The 27,390-nt window shown below is 47.8% G+C and overlaps 1 protein-coding gene across 3 annotated transcripts in view; it reads left to right on the forward strand.

The window, feature by feature from the left end:
- Positions 1–550: 550 nt before the first annotated feature.
- Positions 551–27,390, forward strand: part of ALG8 (ALG8 alpha-1,3-glucosyltransferase) — a 41,434-nt gene continuing 14,594 nt past the window's right edge. For 2 of the 3 annotated variants that reach the window (XM_063951308.1, XM_063951309.1), the window contains exons 1-8: positions 551–751; positions 2,767–2,845; positions 5,011–5,204; positions 6,984–7,093; positions 8,981–9,048; positions 9,777–9,903; positions 10,026–10,129; positions 23,912–24,032. In XM_063951308.1, the coding sequence (XP_063807378.1) occupies positions 627–751; positions 2,767–2,845; positions 5,011–5,204; positions 6,984–7,093; positions 8,981–9,048; positions 9,777–9,903; positions 10,026–10,129; positions 23,912–24,032 (928 nt within the window). In that variant the 5' untranslated portion in view covers positions 551–626. Of the gene's footprint in view, positions 752–2,766; positions 2,846–4,958; positions 5,205–6,983; positions 7,094–8,980; positions 9,049–9,776; positions 9,904–10,025; positions 10,130–23,911; positions 24,033–27,390 lie in introns of those variants that run through there. The other variant, XM_063951310.1, reaches the window with a different exon arrangement.

The following is a 27,390-nucleotide window of genomic DNA, read 5'->3' on the forward strand; positions in this document are numbered from 1 at the left end:
CCCTCATGGAGAGGGTCAGGTAGGCAAGTATGCCCAGTGTCCTCAGCATCTCACTGACCCCCCTATCCCAGCATCACTGACCGGCCAACCCAGTGTATCCCCTAGGCCAGGGATGGGGAACCTTCGGCCCTCCAGCTGATGTTGAACTACACATCCCAGCATGCCCTGCAACAGTTTTAGCATGGTCGAATAGCAAAACTGTAGGAAGGCATGCTGGTATGTGTAGTTCAACAACAGCTGGAGGGCCTAGGGTTCCCCATCCCTGCCCTAGGCTCTTACAACCCCCAACCAACCAACCCACTGCCCCCAACTAACTGCTCCTCAGCAAGAAGCTACCCAGCCAGTTAATGTCCCCCCTCAATCAGCCCAGTGCAACCCCCCCCCCCCCCCCCTCACTCCCACCTCCATGTCACTGCCCCCTTCCCATCCAGTCCGTGGCTCCCCTACATATCACCCACTTTCTAGCATATGACAGAACACTGACCATACAGCTCCCTGTCTGTCAGCATATATACTACTATACCCTCCTCCTCCTCCTCAGGGCTGCAGCACAGCCGCTAGCAGGCCACGCCCACCTGTCAGTCGTCGTGACATCATACAGCGCCTTGTCTTCCGGGTGCAGCAAGATGGCGGCCCCCAGAAGGGGTAACGTGGAGAGCGCCCCCCGGAGCCAGGATGCTGGGAATGGAGGCTGGTTTGTGACACTGGCCGTAGGGGTGTCTTTGCTGAAATGTCTCCTTATACCCGCTTAGTAAGAACCACACCATATTCTCTCCTGTAACCTTATCAAGGCATGATAACAGGGAAAGGGTGGATCTAAGGCTTGCAGCTCTTGGGGAACCACAGGCATCAGCATACCCTGCTATCCAGCGGTGTCTGGGCAAGCTGGTACTTATAGTCCCACAAGGGCCGGAGCGGTGCAGGCTGTCTCTCCATATTATGCCAGCAGCTCGCACACAAAGTGTCTGCAGGCTGGGACTTGTAGTTCCACAAGGGCTTGGGAGATTCTAGATGTAATCTCTTTATTCTGCAAACAGCTGACACTCATAAGCTGGGACTTCTAGTTCTACAAGGGCCTGGGAGATGCTGGATGTATTTTGCTAGCAGCTGTTGCTGATTGGTTGGCTGGGAGTGGTAGATGGAGACGGGGAAGCTCTTCCATGGGGCAGAGGTATTAAGCCTGGAGAAGTGATAAAGCAATGATAAGTTCAAGGTGATAATGCATCAGCCAATCAGCTGCAATATGTAAATTTACAGTTAAGAGCTGATTGGCTGGTGAGTTATCACCTTGCATTTATCACTGCTTTATCGCTGCTCCAGGCTTAATACATCTGCCACAATGTGAGAGACTTTGGATGGAAGCTATCCCATGTACTATGCAAACAGGTGGTATTCAGTATGTCGGCTGCTGGGATCCCGGTGCACAGTATACCGACGCCAGAATCCCGTCACCCGGCATACCGACACCTATTCTCCCTCCAGCCGTTGCATTTAGCCGAGCTGCTTACTCTTCAGTATACCGTACTTACAGTTGTTATTCTGTATACTGACATTTGTAATGCAATTTATATTTACACTGGAATTATAACTCAAATGGCACTAAAAACACTGTATTAAAAAAACCAGGGATAATTTCTACAACCTCTTCGGATTCGGTCAGTGTAATACACAGTAGATGTTTCCATCTACACCTGATACAGTTGCTGGTTGCATATTTTACCTATTTCTGTCCCTTTTTTGTTTTTTAAAGATTTAACAGCATACTGTTTCAAAACTAGACATTTGCCCCAAGAAGGGGCAACATTTAATAACCTGCCCATGCAGCACCATCTATGATATAAATATGATCACTGGTGGCCATGTTGTTATCATAGTTGTGTAGAGGGCTGCAGCTTGTCTGATATAGTTTCTGTAACCTGCCCTCTGGTCGCGCTCACACAGCCAGGCCCCGCCCCTGTGCAGACCTTTGCGCGTGATCCCACCCCAAAGTTTCCCGGGTGTGGTATGGAAGGTAGATATTAACTAGGTCGACATGGTCTAGGTTGACAGGTCAAAAGGTCGACATGAGTTTTTAATTTTTTTGGGTGTCGGTTTCTTCGTAGAGTGACCGGGAACCCCAATTAGTGCACTGGGTCCCCTCGCATGGCGAGCAAACTTTGGGCAAGGTGCCTCGCTTTGCTCGCCACAGGTTACCGTTCCAATTGTAGTCCACGTGGATCGTTAAGTATGAAAAGATAAAAAAAAAAGAAAAAAATCGTGAAAAACTCATGTCGACCATTTGACCTGTCAACCTAGAACATGTCGACCTAGAAACCCCGTCGACCTAGTTACTGTCGACCTAGAGACCGGATCCCAAGTTTCCCATGGGCGGAGCAGGGGTTTGGTCCATTTACTAGTTACTAATATACTGCTCTGTGTAGTCTCTTATAATCCTGAGAGTGAGGCCACATCGGGACTGCATTTAAAAGAAGTTATTTTAAGAACTGGCGTTGATCCCGTCCCCACTGGCCAGGACAGAACTTTGTCTCCTCTTCGTGACCTCGCATACTTTGCCAGAAATTTGCGCAAATCAAGGTGCGCAGCACTGCCAATGAGTCTTTTGCGCTATGTAAATGAGGCCCAATGGCAACAGCCATTTATTAGCTATTCATCGCAGATATGCAGGCGACAATATGTTTTAGAGTGTTGGTGTATATTAGAACATGGTAAATGTCTTTTTATTTTGTTAAAAGGGGCAAATTACTAATCTGTCATTTTAAATTCTAGTCACTCAACAGACTTTGAAGTGCACCGGAATTGGCTGGCAATCACCCACAGTCTGCCCATATCCAGGTGGTACTATGAGGTAGGTACCCTTGTTTTAATGGTTGTACTGTATGTTGCCATGAACTCTGTTTGCTTTGCAAGATAAATCCACCTTCTCCTGGATCAGCAGAATGGTAGGACTCCCATGCCTGGTGGTTTGGGATAAATTCACCCCCTGACCCTCTTCAATGCTGCAGCTCATGTTTAATTTCCATTCTGTGTCCAGTGGAACATAATTGATCCAGTCACTGGTGAGGTTGAGTTTCTCCTAGATCACTGGAGTTAGAAAAGGTTCAGAGACGGGCGACCAAACTAATCAAGGGCATGAAGACGCTGGAATACGAGGAATGGCTTGCAAGGCTAGGCATGTTTACATTGGAAAAGAGGAGACTAAGAGGGGGCATGATCAACATCTACAATATATATAAGGGGTCAATACACAGAGCTTGGGAGGGACCTGTTTTCTATAAGATCAGCACAGAGGACACGTGGTCACTCGCTTAGGTTAGAGGAGAGGAGTTTCCGCACATTGAGGCGAAAAGGTTTTTTCACAGTAAGGACAATACGTGTTTGGAATTCCCTGCCTGAGAGAGTAATAATGGCAGACTCAGTCAACACCTTTAAGAATGGGTTAGATAAATTCCTATTGGATAAAAATATTCAGGGTTATGGTGCGTAGGCACGCATTATAGTTAATATAACTAGTCCTAACGTAAAAATAACTAGTCCTATAATAAGACTGCATAGGAGACTACAAATAGGTTGAACTCGAATGACAATTGTCTTTTTTTTCAACCTTAGTTACTATGTTAGTGTTGTATCTCACTTGGAACATCTTTGATAGATAATTGTTACAGACATTTAGGGTCAAAATTGCCTAGCATAATTACCGATAAACCTCACATCCGTATTTTTGAAGTGGAAATGCCCAGTTGCTTGTTTTTTTTGTTAAATGTTTATCTCTAAGGAGCAATCCAAAAGGGTTATTTCTGCCCCATACTATACTGTTGCCAAGGCAAGTAAAGCATGGCCACCCGCCGTGTAGTAAAATATCGGGTGTCTGCCCTTGGCATTAAAAAGTAATGCCATCCAAAACCAACCCTTTAGTTTTTAGATGTTTGTTTTGGAAGGTACAATAACATGTACCTTCCACACTGTGGGGTTGATGCAATTGAACGTGAATTGAATAGCGCCTAGAAGGAGGTCCAGCTGCTATTCAATTCAGCGCGCTGTGTATTCCGACTAGTGGATTACTGCTCACAACTCACCAGGGGTGCGAGCTGAAATCCAGCAAGACTGGTGCCATGACGCTGTTTTGGCCAAAATATATAAAGAGCCTTCATTCAAGTTTGGAGGGGAGTGGATCGTTGGGTCAACAGTAACTAGGTCGACCATTTTAATACATTTTGGGTGTTGTTTTCTTCGTAAAGTGACCGGGAACCCCAATTAGTGCACCGTGTCCCCTCGCATGGCTCGCTATGCTTCGGGCAAGGTGCCTCTCTCCGCTACCGCTGCGCTCGACACAGGTTACTATTCCCAATCGTAGTTCACGTGGATCGTAAAGCTGAAAAAGTTAAAAAAATTTGAAAAACCTCATGTAGACCTTTTCATGTGTTGATCTTTGTCACGTCGACCTAGTGACCACTTCGATCTAATGCATGTCGACCAATAGTGGTCGACCTAAATACTGGATACCGTTGGGAGAAAGGTACTCTATAAAGGGTTATTATTATTTGTAATAATTCAATTTTTCTTAGCTATTTATAGCATTATTTTATTCTTTCTTGGTTTATTTGTTATCTTTGTTGAGATATGTAATTATGTTTTAGTTCAAATAATGTAGTGTTCATTCTAGCACCCTGCACCTTTCAGTATAGGTGCAGTTCCTCTTTCCTGCCTGGGGTGTCGCTCTCTGCTCTGGTGTTTCTCAGAACACTCTGCTCTGTATCTCAGCACTAAAATACAGACCAGAATGTGCTGAGAAGCTCCATAGCAGAGAGCGACACCTCAGGCAGGAAAGAGGAACTGCACGTATACTGAAAGGTGCAGGGTGCTAGAATGAACACTAGTTCAAATAATGTTGTGTGATCCGTACAGGCATAGACAAGACAAGTACAATACTGATGAGTTTGTTTTCATTTACATTGTATTAGGTCATCATTTCTGAATAAGTAATTATGCTTTGTAATAATTGCTGGTGCCCAGGTGACCTCTGAATGGACGTTGGATTACCCCCCATTCTTCGCTTGGTTTGAGTATGTCCTGTCCCATGTGGCTCAGTACTTTGATCCAGAAATGCTGAAAGTAGAGAACCTGTATTACGCCAGCCAAGCAACTGTCCTGTTCCAGAGGTTCTCTGTGATCCTCAGCGATCTCCTCTTCTTCTACGCAGTCAGACAGTAAGCAGCCCCCAGCCTGTATATGTGTTTATAGCGTTCCTGGTACTGGCTGGGCTTATCTGGTGCCGTAATCCAGTTTCACATGGTAATTTCATAAGTGATGTTTAAAGTAGTTTTATTACACCATTGCTGTTCCTCTATGCTCCTTGTCTGAAGTTCTTATCCCGGAACCCTTCTTGGGACCAGGATAATGCTGATTGCACCCAGGGGTTTGGGGCAGGGTATATGACCAGTATAATGGTGATTACACCCAGGGGTTTGGGGCAGGGTAGATGACCAGTATAATGGTGATTGCACCCAGGGGTTTGGGGCTGGGGTAGATGACCAGTATAATGGTGATTGCACCCAGGGGTTTGGGGCTGGGGTAGATGATCAATATAATGGTGATTGCACCCGGAGGTTTGGGCCTGGGGTAGATGACCAGTATAATGGTGATTGCACCCAGGGGTTTGGGGCTGGATAAATGACCAGTATAATGGTGATTGCACCCGGAGGTTTGGGGCTGGGGTAGATGACCAGTATAATGGTGATTGCACCCAGGGGTTTGGGGCTGGGGTGGATGATCAATATAATGGTGATTGCACCCGGAGGTTTGGGCCTGGGGTAGATATAATGGTGATTGCACCCAGGGGCTTGGGGCTGGGGTATATGACCAGTATAATGGTGATTGCACCCAGGGGTTTGGGGCTGGGGTAGATGACCAGTATAATGGTGATTGCACCCAGGGGTTTGGGGCTGGGGTAGATGACCAGTATAATGGTGATTGCACCCAGGGGTTTGGGGCTGGGGTGGATGATCAATATAATGGTGATTGCACCCGGAGGTTTGGGCCTGGGGTAGATATAATGGTGATTGCACCCAGGGGTTTGGGGCTGGGGTATATGACCAGTATAATGGTGATTGCACCCAGGGGTTTGGGGCTGGGGTAGATGACCAGTATAATGGTGATTGCACCCAGGGGTTTGGGGCTGGGGTATATGACCAGTATAATGGTGATTGCACCCAGGGGTTTAAGGGTGGGGTATATGACCAGTATAATGGTGATTGCACCCAGGGGTTTGGGGCTGGGGTATATGACCAATATAATGGTGATTGCACACAGGGTTTTGGGGCTGGGGTATATGACCAGTATAATGGTGATTATACCCAGGGGTTTGGGACTGGCTAGATGACCAGTATAATGGTGATTGCACCCAGGGGTTTGGGGCTGTATAAATGACCAGTATAATGGTGATTGCACCCAGGGGTTTGGGGCTGTATAAATGACCAGTATAATGGTGATTGCACCCAGGGGTTTGGGGCTTGGTATATGACCAGTATAATGGTGATTGCACCCAGGGGTTTGGGGCTGTATAAATGACCAGTATAATGGTGATTGCACCCAGGGGTTTGGGGCTTGGTATATGACCAGTATAATGGTGATTGCACCCAGGGGTTTGGGGCTTGGTATATGACCAGTATAATGGTGATTGCACCCAGGGGTTTGGGGCTTGGTATATGACCAGTATAATGGTGATTGCACCCAGGGGTTTGGGGCTTGGTATATGACCAGTATAATGGTGATTGCACCCAGGGGTTTGGGGCTGGGGGTATATGACCAGTATAATGCTGGTTGCACACAGGGGATTGGGGCTGGGGGTATATGACCAGTATAATGCTGGTTGCACACAGGAATTTGGGGCCGGGCAGATGACCGGGTATAACTGTGTTTGTTTTGTGGATGTCATAACAGCAGTTACAGCGCTCAGTAATCTGCTTGCGCCCGTTCTGTGTGTGCAGGTGCTGCCTGTGTGTGGATGGCAGGAAGGATCGGCGGGATCTTCTGGAGAAACCGGCTTTTATCCTCGCTGTCCTGCTGCTCTGGAACTTCGGCTTACTCATCGTAGATCGTATCCTTTCCGTTTGCTGCATATGTGCAGAGTCTGTTCTTTGTTACCCGTGTATCTATCCAGCGCTGTACACAGAGGGGCTGACACTGGGATCCGGGCCAGGCCGCTCTCTCGCTTTCAGTACATACTTCTCTTGTCCTACTCCTGAGTTTTATTAACCAATCAATCTGCAGCTCCTTAATATTAATACAGAACCTGGGCACCTGTCATAAGAATGGTTTCAGCTTGGTTTCTAGGAAATTGGGTATTTTGTGTTATCGCTTTTTCCCAGAGCCAAGGTCACATGTGTTCCCTATGTGTTACTGCTATACTGTACGGGGACTAAGCTGTAATGGAGTCTTGCAGTGTTGGCACTTCGTTATATGAACACCACAAGGAGCCTTTCAGACACTGTAATGGATGGTACTGTAGAGCCTGCAGTGTACTCTGGGACAGCACATGCAACATCTTAAAGCAGACCTCTAACCATCCTGCTCCTCCTAATTAGTAGACTTGTGGCAGTCCCAACACTGGGGGGATGATTCTATTCCGTGCGATGTGCAGTCAGAATGGCCTTGGAATGCTCGCAACCGTGGCACATCGTGACCGCAACATTGTTCATTTTGCCTTGTATCCTAACGGTGGTGCACGTGGAGAATGAGCCATATTGCTCTCTCATAATTCCAGGCGATATGCAGCACTGCACAGACGTGAATCACCCCAAAGCTGTTAAGCTCTCATAACTCAAGAAAGATGGGAGTGAGTAGAGGGAGTTACAGTCAGGATGTCAGCATTCAGAATATTTACATGTTTAGATTGTTGACAGGTGACATGTTGACATCCAGAATGTTAACATATGCAGTTAGGGTTAGGCTACAATTAGGATTAGGCTGCGGTTAGGGTTGGGCCTCAGTACAGTTAGGGTTGGGCCACAGTTAGGGTTGGGCCACCGTTAGGGTTGGGCCACCGTTAGGGTTGGGCCACCGTTAGGGTTGGGCCGCCGTTAGGGTTGAGCCACAGCTAGGTTTGGGCCACAGTTAGGGTGAGGATGCAGTTCGCATTAGTTTTAGGACGAAATATCAGTGCCAACATTCTAAGCATGTCGTCCTATTATACCCAACCCAAGTGTTGTCATAGAATGAATATACAGTCTTCGTGGATCCACATGTATTATGAATGCCATCATGTTTATGCCATGGTATAATACACAAGTGGTTTACACAGTATGTATGATAAAGGTGTAAGCGAGATCTGTAAATGTTGAACTCTGATGTCATCAGTTTAGTATTACCTAGGCAGTAAGGAATAACGCATCATCTGATATTCTAGATGTTATCCAGCAGCCTGGATGTCCATCACTTGTATAAAAGCGCTTATCCTGGGGTCTTGGGAAGAAGGGGGGGGGGGGGGGGGGGGGAGTTGGGGAGACGGGACTCATTTCCAGCAGGGGCACATCCTCTACTATTTAAAAAGGATTTAGGAATGGATTTATTTTTAATTAATAGAATTGTTTACTATGGGGGAGATGAATCAAAACTACAAAGTGGAGGTGTTACTCATAACATCCAATCAGACTCTAGCTATTATTTTATAGAATATACTAGATCCAGTAAATGGGATTTGATTGGTGGGTAACACCACATTTGTCCACTTTCAAAGCTTTGCTAAAATTCCCCTTCCCCCTATAGATATCACACAGGTGATAAAGCTGTGGCCAGGCATAATATATAGAATAAAGGGAGCCTACAGGACACAATGGCCAGAAACGCTTCCCGGTGCTACAGTCCGTAACCGAGACACTTTGAATTCGGGTAAGTATTGGCGGACAGTCTGTTCTGCTCATATGCCGGTTCCCGCTGTATGAGCCATTCCTGGCCACGCTTTTTGACATCCTTAGTGAACTCATAGATATCCACTTCCAGTACAATGGTTTCCTCTCTGGCATCATGCTCCTGTCCATCGCCCGCCTGTATCAGGTGAGTGTGATGGTTACGATTCAGAGAAAGAGGAGTTCATCGTAAACCTTATATATATGTAAATATTAAATCTAATGCGTAGGCACACACAAGGGAATTAATTGCTGCTACTTGGTGGTGTTAAACATGCAGGCGGACTTAGGGGTCTGTTTACTTAGCCTTGGATGGAGATAAAGTAGACGGAGATAAAGGGGCCTATTCATGAAGCAGTGAAAAATGTGGAGAAGTGAGCCAGTGGAGAAGAACCAATCAGCATTGAAGTGACATTTATAATTTGCATAGTATTAAATCATACAGAGCAGCTGATTGGTTGCCATGGGCAACTTCTCCACTGGCTCACTTCTCCACTCTTTTCACTGCTTCATGAATAAACCCCAAAGTACCAACCAATCAGCTCATTACGGCCATGTCACAGGCTGTTCTTTATTAAAATAACAGGAGCGGATTGGCTGGTACTTGACCTCCGTCCACTTTATCTCCATCAAAAGCTTAGTAAATAGACCCCTGTATCACCAAGGGATGTGGAGGGGAATGCCACCGGCAGTTTAGCAAAAGGTAGCATTAATATTTAAATGTCTTGGGCACCAAGCTTATGGGGGGTGGATTGGGAGGGGGGGGCAACAGAAAACAGGGAACCCAAAAGTCTAAAGCATTCCGGGGGTGTATACAGTAATTGGTTTGCTGTAACCTCATCAAAGACTGCTCTGCTGACTGTTCTTTCCCGGCAGAGGAGACACCTGGAGAGCGCCCTTCTCTTCGCCGTGCTGCTGAACTTCAAACACATCTACCTGTACGTGGCTCCAGCTTACGGCATCTACTTGCTGCGGTCCTACTGCTTCACGGGGAATCACACAGGTCTGTCTTCTAATAGATGTTACAGTATGGGCCCCACAGACAGTGTGTTACAGGAGCTTGTAGATCCTTTATGTACCTGAATAAGGTTCCGTTTGGAATTATACCATGTTTCTTGTCCGCAGATGGATCTTTGCGCTGGAGAAGTTTCAGCCTCCTGCGATTCATCTATTTGGCCGTCATAGTATTACTGGTGTTTGCTGTCTCCTTTGGACCGTTTGTGTATATGGTTTGTTCAGTTTTATTTTTCACAGTCACACTTTTGGGACAGGTGTTCTAAAAGGACAATTTCATAAAATGATATATATAAAATATATTCGGCATTGTTTGGAACTTGCTACGCTGCTCTTCTGGATTTGCCAGTGTAGGGGCACTTTATGGTCTCTACCATTCTTGCCCATGTCAGGGCTTCTCTGCACTATGCCCAGGGTCTAGATAATTTATAAAGCGGAATACAGCAGAAACGCAGCACAAAAATCTCTCTCGTGTAATGTTCTGCTCCCCAATTTATGCACGTGCGCTTTGTTTTCTGCAAAATAATTTTATGAAGCAAGGTCAGCGGCATTCGTGCAGGAGGAGTTTGCACTGGCTGATGGCAGAATACAGGCTTTCCTTGCGAAGTTCAGAGATCCATGCAAAAAAAAACTGCATTTATCCATCCTGGCAGCTGGAGGTCTTCTCGTCTGAGAGAGGGTTAGACTTGGGAGGGGCAGATGTAAGATGGGCAGAGAGAAATGTGGGAGGGCGGATGTAAGATGGGCAGACAGATGTGGGAGGGGCAGATGTGATATGGGCAGAGAGCGTTAGATGTGGGAGGAGCAGATGTAAGATGGGCAGAGAGTGTTAGATGTGGGAGGGGCAGATGTCTGGCAGAGAGAGATGTGGGAGGGGCGGATGTAAGATGGGCAGAGAGAGTTAGATGTGGGAGGGGCGGATGTAAGATGGGCAGAGAGAGTTAGATGTGGGAGGGGCAGATGTGATATGGGCAGAGAGAGTTAGATGTGGGAGGGGCGGATGTAAGATGGGCAGAGAGAGTTAGATGTGGGAGGGGCAGATGTGATATGGGCAGAGAGAGTTAGATGTGGGAGGGGCAAATGTCAGATAGGCAGAGAGAGTTAGATGTGGGAGGGGCAGATGTCAGATAGGCAGAGAGAGTTAGATGTGGGAGGGGCAGATGTCAGATAGGCAGAGAGTTAGATGTGGGAGGGGCAGATGTAAATGGGCAGAGAGCATTAGATGTGGGAGGGGCAGATGTAAGATGGGCTGAGAGAGTTAGATGTGGGAGGGGCAGATGTAAGATGGGCAGAGAGAGTTAGATGTGGAAGTGGCTGATGTAAGTTGGGCAGAGAGAGATAGACGTGGAAGGAGCGAATGTAAGATGGGCAGAGAACGTTAGATGTGGCAGGGGCAGATGTAAGATGGGCAGAGAGAGATGTGGGAGGGGCAGATTGTAAGATGGGCAGAGAGGGATAGACATGGAAGGGGCGGATGTAAGATAGGCAGAGAGATGTGGGAGGGGCAGATGTAAGTCGGGCAGAGAGGGTTAGACGTGGGAGGGGCAGATGTAATATAGGCAAAGAAAGATGTGGGAGGGGTAGATGTAACCTTTTTAAGAGTTAGATGTGGGATGGCTGTCAAGCTCAGATCTGAATTTCTGTATAAGAATAAAGCTGCCCGGTATCTGTGGGCTACATGCAGAAGCAGCCAGTACCCTGCATGCAAAAAATAAGAATTTACTTACCGATAATTCTATTTCTCATAGTCCGTAGTGGATGCTGGGGACTCCGTCAGGACCATGGGGAATAGCGGGCTCCGCAGGAGACAGGGCACATCTAAAAAAGCTTTTAGGTCACATGGTGCGTACTGGCTCCTCCCCCTATGACCCTCCTCCAAGCCTCAGTTAGGTACTGTGCCCGGACGAGCGTACACAATAAGGAAGGATCTTGAATCCCGGGTAAGACTCATACCAGCCACACCAATCACACCATACAACTTGTGATCTGAACCCAGTTAACAGTATGATAACAAAACTAAGTAGCCTCTAAAAAGATGGCTCACAACAATAATAACCCGATTTTTGTAACAATAACTATGTACAAATATTGCAGACAATCCGCACTTGGGATGGGCGCCCAGCATCCACTACGGACTATGAGAAATAGAATTATCGGTAAGTAAATTCTTATTTTCTCTAACGTCCTAGTGGATGCTGGGGACTCCGTCAGGACCATGGGGATTATACCAAAGCTCCCAAACGGGCGGGAGAGTGCGGATGACTCTGCAGCACCGAATGAGAGAACTCCAGGTCCTCCTTAGCCAGAGTATCAAATTTGTAAAATTTTACAAACGTGTTCTCCCCTGACCACGTAGCTGCTCGGCAAAGTTGCAATGCCGAGACCCCTCGGGCAGCCGCCCAAGATGCGCCCACTTTCCTAGTGGAGTGGGCCTTTACAGATTTAGGCTGTGGCACGCCTGCCACAGAATGTGCAAGTTGGATTGTGCTACAGATCCAACGTGCAATCGTCTGTTTAGACGCAGGAGCACCCATCTTGTTGGGTGCATACAAAATAAACGAGTCAGAATTTCTGACTCCAGCTGTCCTTGAAATATATATTTTCAATGCTCTGACAACGTCCAGTAACTTGGAGTCCTCCAAGTCGCTAGTAGCCGCAGGCACCACAATAGGCTGGTTCAAGTGAAAAGCCGAAACCACCTTAGGGAGAAATTGAGGACGTGTCCGCAATTCTGCCCTGTCCGAATGGAAAATCAGATATGGGCTTTTGTACGATAAAGCCGCCAATTCTGAAACTCTCCTGGCTGAAGCCAGGGCCAATAGCATGGTTACCTTCCATGTAAGGTATTTTAAATCTACCGATTTTAAAGGCTCAAACCAATGAGATTTGAGAAAATTTAAAACCACATTCAAATCCCACGGTGCCACTGGAGGCACTATTGGGGGTTGTATATGTAGTACACCTTTTACAAAAGTTTGTACTTCAGGCACTGACGCCAATTCTTTCTGGAAGAAAATTGATAAGGCCGAAATTTGAACTTTAATGGACCCCAATTTGAGGCCCATAGACAATCCTGCTTGCAGGAAATGTAAGAATCGACCTAATTGAAATTCTTCCGTTGGGGCCTTCTTGGCCTCACACCACGCAACATATTTTCTCCAAATGCGGTGATAATGTTGTACGGTCACATCTTTCCTGGCTTTAATTAAAGTAGGAATAACTTCCTAAGGAATGCCCTTTTCTTTTAGAATCCGGCGTTCAACCGCCATGCCGTCAAACGCAGTCGCGGTAAGTCTTGGAACATACAAGGTCCCTGCTGAAGCAGATCCCTTCTTAGAGGTAGAGGCCACGGATCCTCCATGAGCATCTCTTGAAGTTCCGGATACCAAGTTCTTCTTGGCCAGTCTGGAGCTACCAGTATTGTTCTTACTCCTCTTTTCCGTATGATTCTCAGTACCTTTGGTATGAGAGGCAGAGGAGGGAACACATACACTGACTGGTACACCCACGGTGTTACCAGAGCGTCCACAGCTATTGCCTGTGGGTCTCTTGACCTGGCGCAATACCTGTCCAGTTTTTTGTTGAGGCGAGACGCCATCATGTCCACCTTTTGGTTTTTTCCCAACGGTTCACAATCATGTGGAAGACTTCTGGATGAAGTCCCCACTCTCCCGGGTGCAGATCGTGTCTGCTGAGGAAGTCTGCTTCCCAGTTGTCCACTCCCGGGATGAACACTGCTGACAGTGCTATGACATGATTCTCCGCCCAGCGTAGAATCCTTGCAGTTTCTGTCATTGCACTCCTGCTTCTCGTGCCGCCTTGTCTGTTTACGTGGGCGACTGCCGTGATGTTGTCGGACTGGATCAGCACTGGCTGACCCTGAAGCAGAAGTCTTGCTTGGCTTAGAGCATTGTATATCGCTCTTAGCTCCAGTATATTTATGTGAAGAGACTTTTTCAGGATTGACCACACGCCCTGGAAGTGTCTTCCCTTTGTGACTGCTCCCCAACCTCGTAGGCTGGCATCCGTAGTCACCAGGACCCAGTCCTGTATGCCGAATCTGCGGCCCACTAACAGATGGGCCGTCTGCAACCACCACAGGAGAGACAATCTTGTTCTCGGTGACAATGTTATCCTCTGATGCATGTGCAGATGCGATCCGGACCATTTGTCCAGCAGATCCCACTGAAATGTCCGTGCATGGAATCTGCCGAAAGGAATCGCTTCGTACGAAGCCACCATCTTTCCCCGGACTCTTGTGCATTGATGTACTGACACAGTTCCTGGTTTTAGGAGGTTCCTGACAAGTTCGGATAACTCCCTTGCTATCTCCTCCGGGAGAAATACCTTTTTCTGAACCGTGTCCAGAATCATGCCCAAGAACAGCAGATGTGTTGTCGGGGTCAATTGAGATTTTGGAAGATTTAGAATCCACCCGTGTTGCCGAAGCACTACTTGTGTTAGTGCCACACTGGCTTCCAGCTGTTCTCTGGACTTTGCCCTTATCAGGAGATCGTCCAAGTACGGGATAATGAATACGCCTTTTCTTCGTAGAAGAACCATCATTTCGGTCATTACCTTGGTAAAGACCCGAGGAGCCGTGGACAAACCAAACGGCAGCGTTTGAAACTGATAATGACAGTCTTGTATCACGAACCTGAGATACCCTTGGTGTGAGGGGTAAATTGGGACATGTAGATAAGCATCTTTTATGTCCAAGGACACCATAAAGTCTCCTTCTTCCAGATTCGCTATCACTGCTCTGAGTGACTCCATCTTGAACTTGAATTTCTGTATGTACAGATTTAAAGATTTCAGATTTAGAATAGGCCTTACCGAACCGTCCGGTTTCGGTACCACAAATAGTGTGGAATAATACCCTTTTCCTTGTTGTAGGAGGGGTACCTTGACTATCACCTGCTGTGAAAACAGCTTGTGAATGGCTTCCAAAACCAACGTCCTTTCTGAAGGAGACGTTGGTAAAGCAGACTTTAGGAACCGGCGAGGAGGAGACCTTTCGAACTCCAGCATGTAACCCTGAGATATTATCTGCAGGACCCACGGGTCCACTTGTGAGTGAGCCCATTGATTGCTGAAAATCTTGAGCCGACCCCCCACCGTTCCTAAGTCCGCTTGTAAAGCCCCAGCGTCATGCTGATGGTTTTGTAGAAGCCGGGGCGGGCTTCTGTTCCTGGGCAGGGGCTGCTTGCTGCCCTTTCTTACCCTTTCCTCTGCCTCGCGGCAGATAAGACTGTCCTTTTGGTCGCTTTTTATAGGAGCGAAAGGACTGCGGCTGAAAAGACGGTGTCTTTTTCTGTTGGGAAGGAGTCTGAGGTAAAAAAGTGGATTTGCCGGCAGTTGCCGTGGCCACCAGGTCCGAAAGACCGACCCCGAACAATTCCTCTCCTTTGTATGGCAATACTTCCATATGCCTCTTGGAATCCGCATCACCTGACCACTGTCGCGTCCATAAACTTCTTCTAGCAGATATGGACATTGCGCTTACTCTTGATGCTAGAGTACAAACATCCCTCTGAGCATCTCGCATATAAAGAAAAGCATCCTTTAATTGCTCTAGAGTCAATAAAATACTGTCCCTATCCAGGGTATCAATATTTTCAGTCAGAGAATCCAACCACACTACCCCAGCACTGCACATCCAGGCTGAGGCTATTGCCGGTCGCAGTATAACACCAGTATGTGTGTATATACTTTTCAGTGTAGTTTCCAGCCTCCTATCTGCTGGATCCTTGAGGGCGGCCGTATCAGGAGACGGCAACGCCACCTGCTTTGATAAACGTGTGAGCGCCTTATCCACCCTAGGGGGTGTTTCCCAGCGCGCCCTAACCTCTGGCGGGAAAGGGTATAATGCCAATAACTTCTTTGAAATTGGCAATTTTCTATCACACACATCATTCAATTCCTCTGATTCTGGGAAAAATACAGGCAGTTTTTTCACCCCCCACATAATACCCCTTTTTGAGGTACCAGCAGCATCAGAGATCTGCAAAGCCTCCTTCATTGCCGTGATCATATAACGTGTGGCCCTATTGGAAAATACGTTTGTTTCTTCACCGTCGACACTAGAATCATCTGTGTCAGTACCCGTGTCGACAGACTGAGGTAAAGGACGTTTTACAGCCCCTGACGGTGTCTGAGACGCCTGGACCGGTACTAACTGGTTTGCCGGGCGTCTTATTTCGTCAACTGACTTTTGTAATGTGCTGACATTATCACGTAATTCCATAACTAAAGCCATCCATTCAGGTGTCGACTCCCTAGGGGGTGACATTACCATCATCGGCAATTGCTCTGCCTCCACACCAACATCGTCCTCAAACATGTCGACACACACGTACCGACACACAGCAGCCACACAGGGAATGCTCTAATTGAAGACAGGACCCCCTAGCCCTTTGGGGAGACAGAGGGAGAGTTTGCCAGCACACACCAGAAAGCGCTATAATGTATATAAACAACCCTAGAAGGTGTTGTTTATTATATATGCGCTCTTATATAATATATATAGCCAATTTATGCCCCCTTCTCTCTGTTTTACCCTGTTTCTGTAGTGCAGTGCAGGGGAGAGTCCTGGGAGCCTTCCTCACCAGCGGAGCTGTGCAGGAAAATGGCGCTGAGTGCTGAGGAGAATAAGCTCCGCCCCCTTTTCGGCGGGCTTTTTCTCCCGGTATTTTAAGAACTGGCCTGGGTTAAAATACATACATATAGCCTTAATGGCTATATGTGATGTATTTATTTTGCCAAATAGGTACTTATATTGCTGCCCAGGGCGCCCCCAGCAGCGCCCTGCACCCTCCGTGACCATGTCAGTGAGCCGTGTGACAACAATGGCGCACAGCTGCAGTGCTGTGCGCTACCTTCATGAAGACTGTGAAGTCTTCTGCCGCCTGTTTCCGGACCTCCGTTCTGCCGTCTTTCTTCAGCGTCTGTAAGGGGGATCGGCGGCGCGGCTCCGGGACGAACCCCAGGCTGACCTGTGTTCCGACTCCCTCTGGAGCTCAGTGTCCAGTAGCCTAAGATCCCAATCCATCCTGCACGCAGGTGAGTTGGAGATCTCTCCCCTAAGTCCCTCGTTGCAGTGATCCTGTTGCCAGCAGGAATCACTGAATGAAAACCTAAAAAAAACTTTTCTAAACAGCTCTTTAAGAGAGCCATCCAGATTGCACCCTTCTCGGACGGGCACAAAAACCTAACTGAGGCTTGGAGGAGGGTCATAGGGGGAGGAGCCAGTACGCACCATGTGACCTAAAAGCTTTTTTAGATGTGCCCTGTCTCCTGCGGAGCCCGCTATTCCCCATGGTCCTGACGGAGTCCCCAGCATCCACTAGGACGTTAGAGAAATAATAATGTATTTGCCCCCTTACATGGCAGTATGGTTTGCCCAGGTGCAGTTAGTTGCTTATTTCTTTTTCATCCACTAGGGGTCACTGGAGTACTCTTGGATATGGACGGCTTCCGTAGGAAACAGGGCACTGAATATTTAAATTTAGAACACTCCACCCCTCCATATCCCAGAGTACCTCAGTGTTTTTTCTGTGCTCGAAGTAGCAACAGGTCTGTGGCTTGGTCCACAATTCTTTTGAATATTTTAATTTTTTCTAGTGAATATTTTTCTTTTTTCATACACATCCCTTTCCCCCTTCCAAAAGGCAGGGTCAGGGATAGTGCAAGCTGCTATTAGCAGCTGTGGCGTGTCGGTCCTTAATGAATGAGCACCCTCACAGCCATACAGATCTCCTGCACAGGCTGGCCGGCGCTTGCAGAGAAGCCCCGTCGGAGCCTCACCACAGCAGCAGGAGTCACGGTATGTTGAACGGGGCGGTCAGCTCCCGCTGCCGCCCCGCTGTGTGGGGACATTGTTTGCTTTACCGCTGACGCCGGGATCCCTCTACAGACCGCCCGCCCGCCGCCGCTGCTCCGGCCCCCACCTCTGCTCCGGCCGCTGCTCAGAGCGCTTCAAGGTGCGCTCCCCGCTGTCGGTCCCAGCGCGTCCCGCTACCCGGCTCCCGCTGGCGGCCCCACACGCTGCTCGCTGCCCGCCCGCACTACATCCGCAACGGAGCATACAGGGGGAGGAGGGTGCAATCAGCGGCATGAGGGGGGATAACCTGCAGCAACAGCAGTATGCAAGGCTGCAGGGTTAATTACACAGGATTTTCATATAGATGTCAGTTTAAAGGCTGGTAACCTGCACTATGATTATATGTGTAAGCATGGCAGCCATTTTAACCATGCTCCCTGTGTCTTCCTGCTGTGATTCCAGAACGTTCCAGTACTACATCTCTACTCCACCGGAGGCGCAGGGGTGTTAGTGGGAATTTGGGATCACATTTCATAGTACTGGCCACGTGTACTGCACTTGGCCAGCTATATATATATAGAGACACCTTCGTACTATTTTACTGAGTCGGCCAAGTGTCTGTTTTTTGTGTATTGTATTGTCTGTCGCCATAATGAGTAAGGCACCAGCGAAAATTAAAAAGCATCATTGCAAAGTCTGTAGCAGTGTGTTACCGGATGGATCTACCACATGTACAGTATGTTTTGTAGATTCGGTTCCGAATACAATTTCTGCTCCGGTTTTAAAGCCAATTTCCTCCCCGGACCCTCCATGGGAAATGCTAGCCAATGTACTGGCTGGGTTGCAATCAGAATTGACCGCCGCTCGACAAGAGCGGGAAACGGCAAGATCTGAGTCTAGGGTGAGACCGCCAGAACTACCGGAGGCCTCTCAGCCTTGCGAAAGCTCCAAATCCATTTTGGGTAGACAGGATAAATTTCATGTCTTATGATTTACCAGTTTCTGCTATGTTGCATTCTGACGATTCCATGCCAGACCTCATGGCACAAGATGAGGGTGAGGAGGGCGAAGTGGAGTCAGACAGTGAGGATTTTAACAGCTCAGGTATTGATAATCTCATCAGAGCAGTGCGTCAGTCTCTCAAGTTTACAGAAACTGAGGAGCCTCTCACAAATGATCAGGTCATATTTACTAAACGACAGAGAACTCCAATGTGTTTTCCTGTTTCGGAGTCTCTTAATAAGATGTTAGTAGAAACACGACAGACTCCAGGTAAACGGTTTTCTATACCTCGCAGATTTAAGTCTAGTTACCCGTTTCCAGACTTGGTGACATGTATATGGGAGAATCCACCAATAGTTGATTCGTCAGTGTCGAAGCTTACAAAGAAATTAACCATACCAGTGCCAGCGGCTACTACGCTTAAAGACCCTTCAGATCGCAAAATAGAAACTATGCTAAAGTCCATGTATTTACCAGCAGGATTGCTGCTGAGACCTGGCCTGGTTGGTATCTGGGTCACTAAGGCGCTCATAGTATGGATAACAGAACTCAAGTCTGCCCTACATGACGAACACCTTACACTTCTTGCTGATCAAATGTGTGAGGCTGCGGAGTATCTCTGTACAGCTTCTACTAATGTCTGTCAGCTCACTTCTCGTATTTCATCGTCGCTAGTTACGGCACGACGAGCACTCTGGCTGCGTTCTTGGCAAGCGGAGGCAGAGGTCAAACGAGGTATAGAGGCGTTGCCTTACGATGGCAAGAAGTTGTTTGGTCCTGAATTGGACACATGGATTTCTGAGGCTACGGGAGGAAAGTCGGTTTTCTTACCATTGCCTCCACCGGTACCAAGAAGGAGGTACTCTGGACCTTCGTTCAAATCCTTTAGACCTCAGTCCTTTCGCGGACGTGGCAGAGGAACAGCCACGCCTGGTAGACGTGGTCGTGGACGTGGTTTCCAACAAACCAACACAAGTCGTCAGGACGCTAAGGTTACCGACAAGCCAGTGGCATGAGGGGCTACCAGCCCATCTCGGTTCTCCGATTGTGGGAACACGCCTTCAGACGTTCCATTTGGCGTGGTTCCAGACATCCGCGGATGGGTGGATCCGCAATTTAGTGTTAAGAGGTTACAAAATAGAGTTCGACTGTCTTCCGCCACTGCGGTTTTTCAAGACAGGACTGCCTCTGTCGGATGACAAGAGGGCAGTTCGGCAAATTGCCATTCAGTCCCTGCTGAATTCAGCAGTTTTGATTCCGGTCCCTGTACACCAACAAGGTCAGGGTTATTATTCCAGTCTGTTTGTGGTATCGAAGCCGGATGGCTCCGTCAGGCCAATATTGAACTTAAAGGGTCTCAATCGGTACGTAACTTACTACAGATTCAAGATGGAATCTCTGCGCTCAGTGATTGCAAGTTTAGAGCCAAAGGAATTCATGATTGTGCTAGATCTCAAGGATGCATACTTACACATTCCGATTTGGCAGCCTCATCAGAGGTTCTTGCGGTTTGCAATACGCCAAAACCATTACCAGTTTCAGGCTCTACCGTTTGGCCTATCGTCAGCGCCTCGGGTATTCACCAAAGTGATGTCTGTGATGATAGCTCATCTCAGATCCCTGGGAGTGACAATAGTTCCGTATTTAGACGATCTGCTCATCAAAGCCCCGTCTCAATAGATGCTTCTCCAACATGCGCTGCTAACGTACAATGTACTAGTTCACCACGGTTGGATTGTCAACTTCAAAAAATCACATCTCATTCCGTCTCAACGCCTTCAATTCCTAGGTATGATTCTCGATACGGTAAATCAAAGAATTTACCTACCACAACAAAAAGTACAGATTATTCACCATCTGGTACAATTAGTGCTCAAGCCACGCACTGTCTCGGTACATTTGTGCATTCGCCTTTTAGGAACAATGGTGGCAGCTTTCGAAGCGCTTCAGTTCGGAAGATTTCACTCACGTCCTTTTCAACTGGATGTGCTCGCACAGTGGTCGGGCTCGCATCTGCAGATTCACCACAGGGTGAGGTTGTCTCCAAGGGCAAGGGTGTCTCTACTCTGGTGGCTCAAGGAACACAATTTAACCGCAGGGAAACTATTCGGCGGCTGGAATTGGATAATTCTAACGACGGACGCGAGTCTCAGAGGTTGGGGAGCTGTAGTTCAAAATTGTCAACTCCAGGGTCTCTGGGCGGATCACGAAAGATTGCTGTCTATAAATTTTCCTGGAACTCCGCGCAATTTACAATGCGCTACGACAAGCAGTACACATGCTTCGGTCTCAGACTGTCCAGGTGCAGTCAGACAACGCGACGGCAGTCGCATACATCAACAAACAAGGAGGAACAAGAAGCCGCATGGCAATGCGGGAAGTAGCTCGAATCCTCAATTGGGCAGAATATCACCAGGTGATATTGTCGGCAGTGTTCATTCCGGGAGTGGACAACTGGGAGGCGGATTATCTCAGCCGTCGGGATTTTCATCCAGGAGAATGGGCATTAAATCCAGAGGTGTTTCACATGTTGGTTCACAGGTGGGGTTACCCTCAGGTGGACCTGATGGCGTCTCGCTACAATCACCAAACACTCCAGTATGTGTCCAGAACGAGAGATCCAAAGGCAGTGGCGGTGGATGCTCTCACAATCGAGTGGCCATACAGCCTAGTGTATCTGTTTCCACCGTTTCCGCTGCTCCCTCTAGTGCTAAAACGGATCAAAAGAGAGTCCGTCACAGTCATACTAGTGGCGCCTCATTGGCCTCGAAGAGCTTGGTTCTCGGATCTCCACGGACTACTCGCAGACGATCCTTGGCCGCTCCCTCTACGTCCGGACTTGTTACAACAGGGTCCGTTCCTTTACCCCGATTTAGCGCGGCTGCGTTTGACGGGGTGGCTGTTGAGACCGCCCTCTTGAGAAGAGAGGGCATTCCGGAATCTGTTATACCAACCATGTTACGTGCTAGGAAGCCAGTTACGGCAGCTCATTATTACAGAATTTGGCGTGCTTATATAGGTTGGTGTGAAGCTCGGAAGTTTCCGACATCAGCTTTCAAGTTATCCCGTCTTTTGTTATTTCTCCAGACGGGGTTAGATGGAGGACTGCGTTTATCTACACTAAAGGTGCAGGTATCTGCGTTGTCAATTTATTTTCGAAGGAAGATTGGCTCTATTACCGTCGGTACACACTTTTCTGCAAGGTGTCCTCAGAGTACAGCCTCCATTCATTCCACCTACAGCGCCATGGGACTTGAATCTGGTTTTAGATTTCTTACAGTCTTCATATTTTGAACCCTTACAGCAAGTGGATATAAAGTTTCTCACTTGGAAAACAATTTTTCTTCTAGCCTTAGCTTCTGCAAGGCGTGTTTAAGATTTAGGTGCCTTGTCATGCAAGCCACCGTATTTGGTGTTTCATGATGACAGAGCGGAACTTCGGACGAATCCCGCTTTCTTACCAAAGGTAGTGTCATCTTTTCACATCAATCAGCCAATAGTAGTTCCTGTGTTAACAGCACATTCTGGAACTCTGGATGTGGTACGCGCTTTACGCGTTTATGTATCCCGGACGTCTACAGTTCGTAAGACGGATACGTTGGCCCTCATTCCGAGTTGTTCGCTCGCAAGCTGCTTTTAGCAGCTTTACACACGCTAAGCCGCCGCCTACTGGGAGTGAATCTTAGCTTCTTAAAATTGCGAACGAAAGATTCGCAATATTGCGAAAAGACATCTCTGTGCAGTTTCTGAGTAGCTCGAGACTTACTCTGCCAGTGCGATCAGTTCAGTGCTTGTCGTTCCTGGTTTGACGTCACAAACACACCCAGCGTTCGCCCAGACACTCCTCCGTTTCTCCAGCCACTCCCGCGTTTTTCCCAGAAACGGTAGCGTTTTTTCCCACACGCCCATAAAACGGCCTGTTTCCGCCCAGAAACACCCACTTCCTGTCAATCACATTACGATCACCAGAACGATGAAAAAGCCGTGAGTAAAATTCCTAACTGCATAGCAAATTTACTTGGCGCAGTCGCAGTGCGAACATTGCGCATGCGCACTAAGCGGAAAATCGCTGCGATGCGAAGAAATTTACCGAGCGAACAACTCGGAATGACCCCCATTGTTTGTTCTCTATGATGCTGCCAAGATGGGTTGGCCAGCGTCTAAGCAGACCTTATCCAGATGGATAAAACTGACCATACGTCAGGCTTACCTTAATGCTAGGTTACAGCCGCCTACATCAGTAACAGCTCATTCCACACGTTCTGTGGGAACTTCATGGGCAGCTGGTCGTGGAGCTTCTACGACGCAGCTTTGCCGTGCGGCTACATGGTCTTCAGTGCACACGTTTGTGCGCTTTTACAAGTTTGATACGTTTGCGGCATCAGCATCTAGCTTTGGCCGCCTAGTGTTACAGGTGCCAAACAGCTCTCCCGCCCACGGGGGAAGCTTTGGTACGTCCCAAGAGTACTCCAGTGACCCCTAGTGGATGAAAAAGAAAATAGGATTTTGGTACTTACCAGGTAAATCCTTTTCTTTGAATCCATAGGGGGCACTGGACGCCCACCCAGAGCAGTTATACCTGGTTTGTGGTAAGTTCAGGGGATCTTATGGTAACACATTCTCACCGACTGGTTCAAATTATCAAGTGCTGGTTATGGTGTCAACTGTTTAGTTGTCAGTAACGTTATGTGTCAACTTCGTTGTTGTCCGTTATGTTATATGTAATACTCCATTGTCAACCTCTCTATAGCTCCTGTTCGGCTCAGTAAAAAACACTGAGGTACTCTGGGATATGGAGGGGTGGAGTGTTCTAAATTTAAATATTCAGTGCCCTGTTTCCTGCAGAAGCCGTCCATATCCCAAGAGTACTCAAGTGCCCCCTATGGATTCAAAGAAAAGGATTTACCTGGTAAGTACCAAAATCCTATTTTTGCTTTCCTCCACCTCAGAATCTGTCTTTTGCTGCACGTATCATACCTGCCCTATAACCATCCCATGCTGTCAGTTCACCATTATGAGGCCTCCTTGGTTCTGATTGGTCAGATATAGCCGCACACAGACAAATCTGCATATGTAACGGTGAAGTGTAATCAGCCAGTGTATGGGGACTATTATCTGTGATCACTGGAACTGTATTATGCTCTTATTTCCCCTGTATATTTGTATTTTGTAGGAACAGATTCCTCAGGTCCTTTCTCGGCTTTTCCCCTTTAAGAGAGGCCTGTGTCACGCCTACTGGGCTCCTAATTTCTGGGCTTTGTACAACGCTGCGGACAAGGGCCTCTCCATTATAGGTAATGGTCAATTAACAGCACTACGTGTTGTCCTTTCACCTGTGTCTTCTGTTTTCTGCCCATGTAACATGGAAACATAAAGGTTTAAAAACATTAACAAGTACTCCGTGTTTATAGGGCCACTGTATATTTATTTATGTGGAATTCTATTACTGAGCTATATAATATACTTAAAACACTTTAATAATAACAAACAAAAATACTAATAATGTATCTGCAAAGTGCTTTCTACCTTCATTTGAGTTAAAGGACAATAATACTTGTATATCCTTTATCATGTATACTACAGTATGTGTCAAAAAAAGAGGAGGAGGAGGGGGAAGGCAAGGCGTTTTCAGTCCACCTCGTCCTCTCTCCTACAGCTGAATAAAAACACTCCATGTAAGCTCTGTGGGTGACGGGTGTTCTAAGTCGTCCTCCTACGCTACAAAGTGACCGTGGCTCCCAGGATACGCCATAAGGAACGGGTTTCCCTCCGTTTACTTCCATTTACTGTACTTGCTTTGCTGCAAGTTGCCATTACTTATACCCCGTTCACACCGCACAAATAACCCGGTATCGACCTGGTATATTGCCGGGTCGAGACGAGTCGATGTGCGGTGTGAACAGGTCACTGCTGAATTCCCGGGTCGCCTGACCCGGTAATTCAACCTGAGAGTAAAGAAGGGTTATTACCAGGTCAGGCTCAGTGTGCACGTGTTACCCAGTTCACAGTATAGAGAGGGAGCGACCCGGATATGATGTCATTTCCAGCGCTGCCACTGCACCTGCCTCCTATGCTGGCTCCGCCCCCCCGATGGCAAACCTGGGAAGCCAGTCTGAAAGGGTCCAAAGCCGGGTCGCACCCAGGACGGACCCATTTCCAATTCCTGGGTGCGACCCGGCATTTGCTATCTGAACGGGGTATTAGAAATTACTTTGGAGGTGTCTCTTGCAGAATACTTCAATCACAGTGGCTGGCTTTTGTCTCCTAGTTAACAGACATGTCTCTTGTAAATGGAGGACAATAAAAGTGCATAAGCAGTGATCCCACTTTTATTCCAAATACTTTATTTTTATTTCTCTAACGTCCTAGAGGATGCTGGGACTCCGTAAGGACCATGGGGATAGACGGGCTCCGCAGGAGACATGGGCACTTTAAGAAAGACTTTGGATCTGGGTGTGCACTGGCTCCTCCCTCTATGCCCCTCCTCCAGACCTCAGTTAGAGAAACTGTGCCCAGAGGAGACGGACAGTACGAGGAAAGGATTTTTGTTAATCCAAGGGCAAGATTCATACCAGCCACACCAATCACACCGTATAACTTGTGATATACTAACCAGTTAACAGTATGAAAACAACATAGCATCAGTCCAAGACCGATGAAAACTATAACATAACCCTTTTGTAAGCAAAACTATATACAAGTCTTGCAGAAGAAGTCCGCACTTGGGACGGGCGCCCAGCATCCTCTACGGACTACGAGAAAAAGATTTACCGGTAGGTTTAAAATCTTATTTTCTCTAACGTCCTAGAGGATGCTGGGGACTCCGTAAGGACCATGGGGATTATACCAAAGCTCCCAAACGGGCGGGAGAGTGCGGACTTTGGATCTGGGTGTGCACTGGCTCCTCCCTCTATGCCCCTCCTCCAGACTTCAGTTTGATACTGTGCCCAGTGGAGACTGGGTGCATTTCAGGGAGCTCTCCTGAGTTTCCTGTAAAGAAAGTATTTTAGTTAGGTTTTTTATGTTCATGGAGCCTGCTGGCAACAGACTCCCTGCATCGAGGGACTGAGGAGAGAGAAACAGAGCCACTTCTCTGAGTTTCAGGACTCTGTTTCTTAGGCTACTGAACACCATTAGCTCCAGAGGGATCGGTACGCAGGACTCACCCTCGCCGTCCGTCCCAGAGCCGCGCCGCCGTCGTCCTCGCAGAGCCGGAAGATAGAAGCCGGGTGAGTATGAGAGGAAAAGACTTCAGAGGCGGCAGAAGACAGCTTGATCTTCATAGAGGTAACGCACAGCAGTGAAGCTGTGCGCCATTGCTCCCATTCACCTCACACACATCGGTCACTGTAAGGGTGCAGGGCGCAGGGGGGGCACCCTGGGCAGCAATATAAACCTCTCCTGTGGCAAATGTACATATATACATGTACAGCTGGGCACTGTACATGTATATAAAGGGCCCCCGCCATGTTTTAAGAATTTTGAGCGGGACATAAGCCCGCCGAAGAGGGGGCGGGGCTTCTCCCTCAGCACTCACCAGCGCCATTTTTCTCCACAGCACCGCTGAGAGGAAGCTCCCCGGACTCTCCCCTGCTTGATACCACGGTGAAAGAGGGTTTTAAAGTAGAGGGGGGGGGCACATAATTGGCGCATATACATACTTGAAAAGTGCTACTGGGTAAACATTCTGTTTTTTTTCCGGGGTCATATAGCGCTGGGGTGTGTGCTGGCATACTCTCTCTCTGTCTCTCCAAAGGGCCTGGTGGGGAACCTGTCTTCAGAAAAGAGCTTCCCTGTGTGTGTGTGGTGTGTCGGTACGTGTGTGTCCACATGTCTGAGGTTGAAGGCTCACCTAAGGAGGAGGGGGAGTGTATGAATGTAAGGTCTCCGTCGGCAGCGCCGACACCTGACTGGATGGATAGGTGGAATGTTTTAAGTGCTAATGTTAAATTATTGCACAAAAGATAGGACATAGCTGAAGCTGGGGTACAGTCAGGGAGTCAACCCATGTCTATCCCAATGTCGCCGGGACCTTCGGGGTCTCAGAAGCGCCCACTATCCCAAATAGTAGACACAGATACCGACACGGATTCAGACTCCAGTGTCGACTACGATGATGCAAAATTACAGCCAAAAGTGGCTAAATGTATTCGATATATGATTATTGCAATAAAAGAAGTGTTGCATATCACAGAGGAAACCCCTGTCCCTGACACGAGGGTACACATGTATAAGGGAAAGAAACCTGAGGTAACCTTTCCCTCCTCACATGAGCTGAACGAGTTATGTGAAAAAGCGTGGGAATCTCCAGACAAAAAACTGCAGATTCCCAAAAGGATTCTTATAGCGTATCCTTTCCCGTCACAGGACAGAATACGGTGGGAATCCTCCCCTAGGGTGGACAAAGCTTTAACACGTTTATCAAAAAAGGTAGCGCTGCCATCCCAAGATACGGCTACCCTCAGGGATCCTGCTGACCGCAAGCAGGAGGTTATCTTGAAGTCCATTTACACACATTCTGGTACGTTACTCAGACCGGCAATTGCGTCGGCCTGGGTTTGTAGTGCTGTAGCAGCATGGACAGATTCCTTATCAGCGGAAATTGAGACCATAGATAAGGATACCATTTTAATGACCCTAGGTCATATAAAA

This window comes from Pseudophryne corroboree, chromosome 2 (genome assembly GCF_028390025.1).
Source record: "Pseudophryne corroboree isolate aPseCor3 chromosome 2, aPseCor3.hap2, whole genome shotgun sequence".
NCBI classification, from domain to species: Eukaryota; Metazoa; Chordata; class Amphibia; order Anura; family Myobatrachidae; genus Pseudophryne; species Pseudophryne corroboree.